Source organism: Alosa pseudoharengus, unplaced genomic scaffold (assembly GCF_046254945.1).
Source record: "Alosa pseudoharengus isolate Yale_2024_CS ecotype anadromous, Long Island Sound unplaced genomic scaffold, YU_APseudo_1.1 YU_APseudo_1.1_scf_4, whole genome shotgun sequence".
Taxonomy (NCBI): Eukaryota; Metazoa; Chordata; class Actinopteri; order Clupeiformes; family Clupeidae; genus Alosa; species Alosa pseudoharengus.
This window is the reverse complement of record NW_027468774.1, coordinates 27086700-27098525: the sequence shown is the minus strand read 5'-3', so window position 1 is coordinate 27098525 and position 11826 is coordinate 27086700. Positions and strand designations below refer to the sequence as shown.

At 40.5% G+C, this 11826-nt stretch overlaps 1 protein-coding gene and 1 pseudogene across 1 annotated transcript; both read left to right on the top strand.

Annotated features, from left to right (window-relative positions):
• Nucleotides 1-1131: 1131 nt before the first annotated feature.
• Nucleotides 1132-2509, top strand: LOC143102866 (perforin-1-like; annotated as a pseudogene).
• A 3432-nt stretch (nt 2510-5941) lies between these two features.
• LOC143102212 (perforin-1-like) lies at nt 5942-11504 on the top strand. The gene is made up of 5 exons (XM_076265677.1): nt 5942-6208; nt 7482-8031; nt 8400-8538; nt 8689-8906; nt 9437-11504. Exons 2-5 carry the CDS (start codon nt 7499-7501, stop codon nt 10293-10295), a joined length of 1749 nt encoding a protein of 582 aa, XP_076121792.1. The 5' UTR covers nt 5942-6208; nt 7482-7498; the 3' UTR covers nt 10296-11504.
• The last annotated feature ends 322 nt before the right edge of the window (nt 11505-11826 follow it).

Sequence of the window (11826 nt, the reverse complement as noted above, 5' to 3'; positions counted from 1 at the left end):
GGAGGGGTCTAAAAAAATTCTGCCCATCAACCGTTCCTTCTGCTTCTCAGTCCAGATGAATGACTCCATGCCTCATGCTGCTGTGACAAATAGGCTACTACATTAAATGGTGGGTGAACTTTCTGATGAACTTGTTGAAAAATTAAAATTCTGATGAAATAACCGAAAATTATGTTCAGTTTGACCAATAGTTAGCTAATGTTTGTTTACGTGATTAACTTACATTAACCTGAGAAAAGTAAGGTAACATTAGCTCCGTTGTTAGCATGCTAGTAGTCTTTCAGACAGTTAGCTCATGGTAGCTACCTTCCAATGGGTGTGTATGCCAGATTATAACAATATCACATATGTTTTCGTGTAAATATACTTGTCTTGGTGCTACTAAGTTTAATTCAGACTTTATCATTGAAATAGGTGTTTCTGTCTGTAGACAGTTTTAGCTAACCATAGCAGCACATGTTGGTTAGCTTTTGGCTAATGTTAGCCGATGTCCATTCTCTTATTTGTTGCATTCATAGGTGATATAACAAACTTTTATTTCAACTGTGTAAATGAACATGGACTAAAAAATTGTTTTCTTATGTTCTTTTTTTATAGGTTCTTCGTCTTTTTTTTATAGGTTCTTCATCTACCGTGGATGTGGAATATTTATGAGTTTAAATGTTGTTTGTTTATGTTTTATTAATAATAAAAGGCATTCCTATACATTGTGATGAATTTCTTTTCAATTTTTAATAAAACAATTAAATTAATACAGTACCCTAATCTTTAAATAAAAAAACAATAGGCCTATCTACAGAACTTAGTTCATATTTTAATGAATTTGTTAACATGCATTTTAACCTAGTTATTTTATACAACTGCAACTTCTGAAACAATAAGTTAAGTGAACTAAAGGTTTTTAGTAAAGACTACTAATGTAAGCTTATTTTGTCTACAGCATTAACATAAGGTTGTTAGTTGACACAACTAAACATGTTTAGTTTTATGTTTTGTAAAAACTAGAATGGTTTAAGGCAATCGGTTTCCACGCAATTTTCTAGTAATGACAACTAGTTCGGGTTTAGAGTGTATACCCAAACTCAGAGTTCCTGAAATATATTCATCCTAATAAAATCAAACATACACAAGATGACTGTACACCATTATATCTGGCACAATGACTATGGAGGGGTATTGATTTTAGAATACGATTATTGTCTCAATTCATTTTACCTTATGAGAACTTTCAGATGTTATACCTTTTATTCTCTACAGGTACAGACTGGTGGCAAAATAGTATCAATGACCAGTATCAGGGAGTGCGAGGCCTCCATGATGGGGTTGAGCTCCGAAGATGTGAAGATGTGCCTTGGTGCTGAAGTTGCTGGAAAAATCCAATACAAGGTTGACATCGACCTTAGTGCAGAAATTAAGTGCAGAAAAGAAAGTGCAGGGGAGAAGAAGCTTCTCAAACGTCTTTCATGACAGGTGAGTTGGAGTGAAATTTTAAATTGAATTTAATGCCAAACTTTCCATGTTGGTATGACCATACAGTAATTTTCCTGGTTATCTTTTCCATGTTTTGGATGTAGGATCACAGAAATCACCGGTGGGCAAATAACAGAAGGTGAGCTCCTTTTCTCTGCAGGTCGAGATGCCTCTGCTTATAAAAAGTGGCTTGCATCCCTGCCAGTCAGCCCAGGTGTGATCTCCTACAGGTTGAAGCCCCTTCACCAGCTGATTCCAGATGGAAAGGTGAAGAGAGAGCTGAAGCAAGCCATCAAAGACTACATCCTCAGCAGGGGTGCCAAGAGGGAATGCTCTGGCCACTGCAGCCTTGGGAGGAGAACCAACCCAAGGTCCTGTGAATGCCACTGTCAAAGTCACAAGGGGTTAGGCACCAACTGCTGTCCAACGCGTCCTGGCTTAGCCATGGTTGCTTTGACCATCATAAAGGGACAAGGTCTGTATGGTGACACTGCTTCTGGTACTGATGGGTATGTGAAGATCTTTGATGAGAATAAAATACCACTTGGCAAGACACCCATGATTCAGGGCAATGACGATCCTTACTGGAACTGGGAACTTAACATTGGTGACATGCTGCTGTCTGAGAACAGCAAACTCAGGATTGAAGTGTGGGATGAAGACGACAGGTACGATGACCTCCTTGGAGAGTGCTCTCTAAAACTTCAGTCGGGGGTGACCAAGGGGAGAGGGTCTGCACTCTTAATCACGGGGTGCTGTTCTACAAGCTGAAGGTGACCTGTGGTCCGAGTCTGAGTGGCCCATCCTGTGCTGAATATGAGAGCTCTCCCATGGACAGTCTGTTGGAGAAGCTGTATGTCTCTCGTCATGCTCGTCCCATTCCAAAGCGCATGCTTTTCCAAATGGGACTGCGGTTGGATGGGCAGGCATTCAACTACATGCTTACGGATAACAGCTCAGTTCTGAATGGAGATAAGGCTGACTGGCTCTAAATTCAAGCATAAATGTTTCAGGATTCCATCCTGTCAATGCAGCTAGTTTGTTTTGCTGGTCAAGGTATTAGTTTTATGCAAATAGACTGATCCATGGGCTTACTGACCAGTTATATGTGTGCTATCAGCAAGAAATAAAAATGAAAAAAAAAGCAAAAAGAAAATATAACATACCTGATTACATGAAATGTAACTACATTGTATTCACTTAGTGTGCATTAATTACTAATAAAACATTTTGAAGCAAGCAATACATTTACATTTTGTTACTCTTTTGTGATATGAACACCACATGTAAGTGACACTTGACCCCAACAAAATGTACCTCATATAGTCAAGTCAAGTCAGTTTTATTTTTAAAGCGCATTTAACATGCACAGAGTGCAACCCAAAGCGCTCTACAAACAAGACACATAACAACAAGACAAAAGATGCTGGATGGAGCGGCGTAGTCGCCAGCGTGCCCATGACATCAAGACATGACAAATACATTTAAAAAATAACAAATACAAAAAATGCCGGACGGAGTGGCGTAGTCGCCAGCGTACCCGTGACACCAAGACATACAAGACAGAAAACAAAACAAATAAACAAATAAAAAGTTAAAAAAAAGAAAAAGAAAATATATTCAAAAAGGGGGAAAATTGATGTTAAAAATGCAAACTGGTAAAATGCAACTGACTAACTGACCGGGAAATAGCTGTTTTTTTTTTGTTGTTGTTGTTTTTAGGCCAATGTATCGATATCATTCAAATATGCATTCCCAAATCCCAAACTGGCATTTTTTATATTATTTGTATCATTATTAGGGCAAAAGAGCACAGTTTATGTCCATCATCAACAGTTTGCAATGATCAGTTCTGCTGCGAGATCAAGTGAGCTGTGTGTGACATCTGCTCCAGCGCTAATTATGAAATGCCAGGTGGATTGTCTGTGACTTGTCTTCTGAAAATCTAAGCAACCCTTATAAAACTAATATTTTACAGAACTCCATTATAAAAACTAACAAAGTATGTGAAAGTAGGCCTAAACCATTCTGTTAAACGAAATCCATTCTGTGGCTGTTAAAAGACTTGTAAGCGGCTGCAAACAGGAATAATCACTCGAAGTTAACCAAATATTTCTTTATTAGGGCAGGAATACTGTATTTCTCTTTTAAACACATACAAGTTCAACTACATTAAAGAAAACGACCCACAGAAATGTACAACTTTGCACTGCAAAAAGACAGGGCCATAGGCCTATGTAAAATTGAATTGGAGAAAAATAAATGCCTAAAAACTCTGCTGCAATATCAGCATTGCATTGAACTTGTGACAACTACTTGTGGCTACATATTTCTTTTAGTTTACAATTTATTCTCACCCTGCCCTTCTTTTTTTTTTCTGGAAGTGCGCTTTCATGTAGCAGAGAGCGTCGATAGATTGTGACAAATTGGCCGCAGATAGAAAACGCTCTCCACGGATGTAGCCTGAATAGTACTAGAGCTTCAAACAACTGTTGCAGGTGGGTGGCCTCAAAGAGGGCCTACGGTAGGCCTACGGCACTGTTGCCTGCATCAACGTTACAGCATGACAACAATAGACGCGCACTCCTTGCCTTTTCTATTTTATTTTATTTCCCGTTCTCTGTCATAACTGAAAAAAAATGAAAAACGAAAAGAAAAAAAGACGGAAAAAAAAACATAGCGGAGACAAGTGGGCAGAGCCTGGCTGGTTGACACAGAGACATGCAATTGCGCTGTGGAAGAGAAGCCTAATAGAGAGCTGTCTACCCGTCTGCATGAGAAACTAAATAAATCACACACCGATCACGGCCAAGATTGTCCCATTTTGCCACCCGACTAAGTGGGCTAGCCTATATCCTGATATGATAATGTTAGTAGGCCTTTTTTTCTCTTCTATTACCATGGACTGGGGACCGAACGTCAGAGCCAGTCAGTTTTCTCTACTGCTCTGGGTTCCATGCGAGCCAGTAGGCCTAGGCTAGTTTTTTGACATAAAACTGTAATTTAGCCAGTCACAGCTGAAAATACATGTAGGCTACACAATCAACATATGTAGGCTATATAAAAACGTAAAATATTTTACCGCAGCAATTTACTAATGTAGCCTATCTGATGATTCTTCTCGTCATCATTTATTGTAATCATTAAACATTTCCTTGGCTTCCCTTATGAGTCGTGATGTCTCCACTGATTGCGGCGTCCACTGTAAGGATGAGTAATAATTTGACTGATGGCATTTCACTGCGCTAGGCCAGGGGTTCCCAAACTTTTCCACGACAAGGCCCCCCAAATACCACTAGGTTCTGGCCAAGGACCCCTTGATGTGTTAGTAAACCCATCGACAATACTACGGCAAATGTAAAAATACATTAAGCTAATAATTATTTTAGCCACAAGCACTTTGCGATTGAGTATACAGTGTGTAAAAATTGCATTTGGAGCTTTCTGCTATATGAGAGCTATCACTCTACTATTATTCCCAGTCATTATCATGGAAAATATAATGTTCAGATATGCGACAAATTCTAATGGCATTGTATAACAACCCTCATAGTAATAGGTATATTTAAACATTTTCAAATGTATTTATTTGTTGCTTTTATTTTTCCTTCCAAATTGCTGAGGCCCCCCTGGCACCCCCTCGCGGCCCCCACTTTGAAAACCACTGCGCTAGGCCACAGATTCGCCTGCAACCGGAGGGTTGTCGGTTTGAACCCCGACCAGTAGGCACGGCTGAAATGCCCTTGAGCAAGGCACCTAACCCCTCACTGCTCCCCGAGCGCCACTGTTGCAGGCAGCTCACTGTGCCGGGATTAGTGTGTGCTTCACCTCACTGTGTGTTAACTGTGTGCTGAGTGTGTTTCACTAATTCACGGATTGGGATAAATGCAGAGACCAAATTTCCCTCACGGGATCAAAAGAGTATATATACTTATACTTATACATTAGACTGGACTGGAAGATCAAAGCAACACCAAAGAGTTGTTTGTATCTTAAAATAATGTTTCCAAATTCGTTTCGGTGGTTCATCAACTGGTAACAGGGTGAACGGCACTTCTTCATTCGCTTCGCGGCCCTTTATCGGCTATAACTGCACTATGTAAGTTTGCCAGATCGGGTAGCGGATCTGTTGTTCGAAGGAATGAGAGATAAGAAACTACAAATTGACTTGCTTCTAATGTCTCAATACATCATACTTTCATAAAATCACGCAAAATAGTCTACCTTGTCTGTGGAAATCGTTATTTCCAAATAGCGTGTGTGCAACAGAGGAAAAGTACTTTGGTGTTGCTTTAATGCACATTAGAAATGGTGTCAGTCACACACACACACACACTACAATACAATACAAAATCAGTCAGCCCAGGTTTATGCAATGGAGTCACCACAATCATTTTTTTTTTCAACATTCTTAGTCACACATACCTCTCTCCCTTAGCTTCTGTCTCACTCACTCACTCACTCACTCACTCACACACACACACACACTCTCTCTCTCTCTGTCTCTATCTCATTCTATAAATGTCTATCTGCTTTTGACTCTTATTACCATTACTGAGACCACCAAACATTTCCATCTGCAAACTCTACCTTTGCTCCACCTCCCACGTCTGTCTTTGTGTGACTCACTCGTCAGGTTTCAAGCATTTTGAGAAAATCTTAGAGACCCTTGCAATCGTCAGTCAGATGTTCAGTATAGCATAAGTAGTATAACTGCTGCTACAAGGATTGTATCAAGGTAAGAGTTTCAGTTCAACACACAAAATAGCCCAGTAGAAGATGATTGTGATTGTTTTGCATTCTTGACTTCAGGTTTGTCACAAAGAAAGTGATTATCACTTGGTTGGTCAAAACTGAATGTTTCAGCTGTTTACTTCAATACAAGTTAAATGCACGTTTATAGGCACTTTAGTCACTTCTATGTTTTTCTGATCGTGAACACAATGAATTGTTACAGCTATGTAACCTAAACATCCATTTAGCTACTGCTAACAATGACCTTTTCAGGATATAACCAAAATACACTTCTGCTTAGGTAATTTCCTCATTATACAGCAGAGTGATTATTGCCATTAAGCATGTTATATTGTAAATCTATAGAGTAGTTGTAGAAGTGTGCACATCCCCACCGGTGAGGTGCCGGGCAAATGGAACTAGAACTCAAAAGAAAGTAGTGTGGTAGTGCAGAGTGCGGGCATTTCATTCCTTTTTATATTTGTAAATCTATTCAGTAAAAATATCAGTTTCTAATGTCTTACAAATTCCTGACAAGACACTTCCATGTGTGAATCATAATGTATAATTCTGCATGGCATACTTTACGCTCAAGTATTCAAAAAATCAAAGCAATGCTTATGAAGAAAACAGGTGACCTAAAGGCAAGTTTAGCAAGTACTAAAATGAATTGGGAAAAAATGTAACAGAATAGCATGTGGTTTAGAAACACTTCACTTTCTGTTTCCTTTTCTGTGGTGCTATCTGTTGTCAAATCTGACATGTGGTAGATTAAACATGAAAAAGCTTACAAAATGACTGTACTGTAATATTTACAATTCAAAGCCTTGAACACATTATTGCAACAATATTGTCTTACATATTTTTTGCGCATCCACTAATCAGCAGTGCTTCAGTATTGTTTTGTCTTTGTAGTGCAACAACCTCTGTGTTTTTTTCTTCAGTTCTTTTTTTTTGAGAGAGACAGACGAGGGTGTTGCATTTTAGGCCGCAAGTAGAGCATTGTTCTGAGTTTCACTCTGCTGTAAAGTGAGGTAACGTCTGGTCCTGTCGTGTTTTTTATTTGAAAGTTTGATATGTCAGCCATCGATACAGTATGTTAACTAGCTGAAATTGTTTATGGTGCAGAGCCCAAACTGTGTATAAATGCTCTTTTTGAGCCCATATACAGAACTGAAAGCTACAGGACCATGAAAAGCAATACACTGACTTTGTCCAAGTGTATGTGATTAGAATCATGGACTGCTAATCAAGCTTTGCTCCTTTCTTAAATATAGCACTAGGCCAGGTGACCATGCATTTTCCCACCATTACCTTTCTGGTAGCTGTCTATCTGGCCCTCATACCCCAAACTACCCAGTCCTGCACCAGAGGCTCCCCCCGTGAGTGCAACGAGGCCGAGTTTGCCCCAGGATCCAACCTGGCCGGTGAAGGCTTCGACATCACCAAGATGCAGCGCAAGGGAGCCTTTGTCATCGACATGAACCTATGGAGACGTGAAAACAACACCTGCATGTTGTGCAGGAACCCGTATCAAGAGGGCAAGATGCAGAAAGTCCCAGCAGCTGTGGTGGACTGGAGACCCAGTCAGAAATGCAGCATGAAGGTCTCAAGCTCACAGTACCAGTCGAGCGAGTCCCTGGTCAGTTCCAGTGCGTCCAGTGTGGAGAACAACTGGAAAGCTAATTTAGGAATAGATGCCAAAAGGGGGGATGGCTCACTGATGCTGGCGGGGACCCAGTCAAAATTGGCTGAGTACTCAATGGACAAAACGAAGAGAGACAAGTTTACCTTCTTGAGCCATAAAATGGTCTGTAGTTACTACAGGTATGGCAAGGCCTTTTGGGATCTTTGTTATGTAATATGTGTTACTGCATAGTTAAATACTGAACTGTACAGTATGGTTTAGGTGTTTGTGAGACAGAGATAGCCCAGCCAATGTAACTAAATAAACCCATCTAGAAGACACAGCAATTGGTTGTTGTGGTTTAAAATTAGTTTATGTTGATATGTAATGTCTAATACCAATATTTCATACACAATGTAGAGAGAAAATATGGGCCTATTAGACCTGTTTTGACCTCAAATATTTTATAGGCCTAGACTCTATTTGACCTGTTTTGACCAAGAATGTACTAGACTCTTTTTTTAACTGTTTTTGACCTGTTACTCACTCTCCATTTTCCAATGTATAGCTACAGGGTTTCCAACCATCACACCCTTCATCCAGAGTTTCAGCATGCCATTAATCAACTTCCAAAGAAATACACCAATGAGAACAAGCAACGCTTCTACAAGCTTATCAACAACTTTGGGACACATTTTATGACTAAGGTAAATGGTACAGTAACCAGTGGGTACAGAAGTGGGTACACCAGTTGTGCCATATGTAACTGACATTCAGAGATATGCTAGTGACAGATTCTAGGCCCTTGGGTTTTGCACACTATATTGTTTACACTTTCCCTATATGTTTGCCTTCAGGTGACTCTGGGCGGGATGGTACAGTCAGTGACCAGCATCAGGCAGTGCATGGCCTCTTTACAGGGCCTGAGCTCAGATGAGATTAAGATGTGTCTCGACGTGGAGGCCGCAGCCAGTGTTGGAGACAAAGTCAAGACAGGGGCAGAGACAAAGCACTGTGAGGAGGCGAAGGACAAGACTGAGAGCAAGAACAGCTTCTCCAGCAGCTTCAGTGACAGGTGAGCAGTGATCTGTTTTGGGAATCATAGTGTATGCTGTTCTTTCCAGGTTTCTTCCTTGTTTTCTTAGTAGTAGGGTTTGGACCTCACCTAAGGCTATGTTAAGGCCTTTCACTAGACTTAAGATGTTACTGGGGCACATGCCCCCCCCCCCCCCAATCAGAAAAATTAGCTTATTCTTAATAAAATGCATCAGTCTGCTGCACTTTGGGGCAAATTCTCCCATGTGCGTAGGGTGCGTATATGTAAAAAAAAAAGTGCGCTCTTTAGCCTGCCCTTTGGGGAGCAACCCTAAAATCTTGGCTTTTCTTATGTGTACAACTCTTGTGCGCATTCTGCCATGTAATTCAAGCTGTCCAGCGACGCGTTCCCTGTGAGATTTTTACTGGGGCACAGCTTATAAATACTGGGGCACGCGCTCCAGTAAAAAGGGTCTAGTGACGCCCTGTAAATTGTTAATAGCAGTATGATTATCATCATGATTAAACACTGAATTAAATGTTGTTGTTTTTTCTCATTCATCCTGACAGGTTCACAGAGATTTTTGGTGGCCACACCACTGAGCCTGAGCTCCTCTTCTCTGCAGACAAAGACCCGGCCGCCTACAAGGAGTGGCTCTCTTCCCTGCCACTCAACCCAGACATGATCTCCTATTCACTGGATCCCCTCCATGAGTTGCTGAGCCCCAAGCTTCCAGTGCGAAAAGAACTACGCAAAGCAATTAAGCATTACATTTTAGAGAGTGGACTCTGGCAGAACTGCTCTGAGCCCTGCAAGTCTGGTGTTAAAAGAAATCCAAAGGAGCCCTGTGTCTGCAGTTGCCATGGTGATCCTGGTGTAGGTAGTGACTGTTGTCCTGTTAAACGCGGTCTCGCTCGGGTGATTATCACTGCAGTGAGGGCCTCTGGGTTGTGGGGTGACACCACCACAGCTACAGATGCTTACGTGAAAGTCTTCAACTCTCAGAACATGCAACTGGCACGAACCCCTGTGATTTGGAACAACAACTCACCTCAGTGGAACATGGCCTTTGACCTTGGTGATGTCATCCTCTCTCAGACCAGCATGGTGAAGTTCGAGGTGTGGGACGAGGACAGCAAGTGGGATGACGACCTGCTCGGAACTTGCACAGTGAACCTCAAGGAAGGAACCAAGGATGATGCATGTAGCCTGAACCACGGAATGTTCTTCTACAAACTCCAGGTGGTCTGTGGTCCAAGCCTGAGTGGTCCGTCCTGCTCTGAGTACGTGAGCTCTCCCATGAACGGTCATCTGGAGAGGCTGTACGTGTCTCGTCATGCCCGACCCATACCGAAGGACATGCTCGTGAAGATGGGAGTGTTTGGGGATGAACAACCTTTGCATGCCAATCTGACTGAACCAAACTGAAATGTTCTTTTTTACTCCCTCAGAAAACTATTGATTTACTACTCCGCAAGAATAATATACATCTGTCCTTTTCGCTTTTTCTTTTTTTTTCAAAGAAATATTTAGTCTACGATATCCTATTATTTGATTTACATTACACTCATTTACAAACTCAACATGGTTGCAGCCCCACATAGCTGATATGGAATATAAAGTTTGTGTCCCTAGGTGGGCATGTCCCTTTCTGTTAGCCCCTCCTGAAGTGGGGATATTTTATCAACAGACGCGCTTCAACTAGCAAATTACTTATCTCAAGAACAGCTGAAGCTAGAATTTTTAAATTTGCCATGCTTGTACTTAACTAAATTCATTCATAAAGTACCACTTGCCTTCGCTCAATGGTCATATTCAGTATGTATGTCTAGTTACATTAATTTTAGTTAGTTTTAGTTTAGTTACATTATTCGTTCGGCAGATGCTTTTATCCAAACCGACTTGCTATACTCAAGCTATTACATGTCAGCAGGCACAAAGTACTAATTCCTGTCACTCTAACAAAGTCCAAAAGAGAGCAGGTATAAAAAGTACACAGTAGTGCACCAGTGTTAGAGGTATGACAAAAGAAGGGGATCTCAGAGACTAAATGAGTCTCCATGAGATTTGTGAAGATAGAGACGAATACCCCTGTTCTCTTAGCGTTTCATAGCTTGTTTCATCATTGAAGAATCAAAAATGTTAACAATCTTGACTGATAAGCACCTGTGAAGGGATGAAATGGCTAGATGTTTTTCACACAGTTGGTGAGAAAGCATAACTTTGTGTGATGGAATTTAGTTAATGGAATGCAGTCAGTAAACAAAATGTAACCATTAGTGTATGATATGGTATAAGTGATTGCATATGGTAGTGAAATATTCTAAAACCACTTTTATCTGTTTTTAAACTATGTTGTGTGTTTTATACAATATTATACATTATCCTGGTAAAAACTGCTTTTTATACAATATTATAAATACATTATCCTGGTAAAATAAGAATCTGTCATATGTTCACTGAGGTTTTCCCACTCAAAAGTACCTAATGACTTTTGTTAAAGGAGAAATCCGATGATTTTTCACATATATCTCCATTTCTCACCGAGTAGGCCTACTGTCGGTACTAGGAAAAAAACGATTGGTTTTATTTTTATTTTATTTATCCTTTATTTTGCCATGCAGGTGATATCCCATTGAGATATTCAAATCTCTTTTAAAGGGGAACTTGGCCACTATTTCAACGTAATAAACCCGTTTAGAAATCATTTGGATGGTTAAATGACCTGTTCTGGTGAAAATGGTGACTTTTCCCGCTGCCCCTAGCCTCCCCAGGTGGAAAACCAACCTTGCAACATTGAGACTACCGTCCCGGAAAGAGAAGTGAGAAACAAGAAACTCGTTTTTAAATCGTGTTTCTTACCTTGTAACATCCACATTGTCTGCCGAACTTATGCTAACCGTTTTGCTAGCTTGTAAACAAATCCATGTGCTTTATCGTTACCTTTTTCCACAGTTTG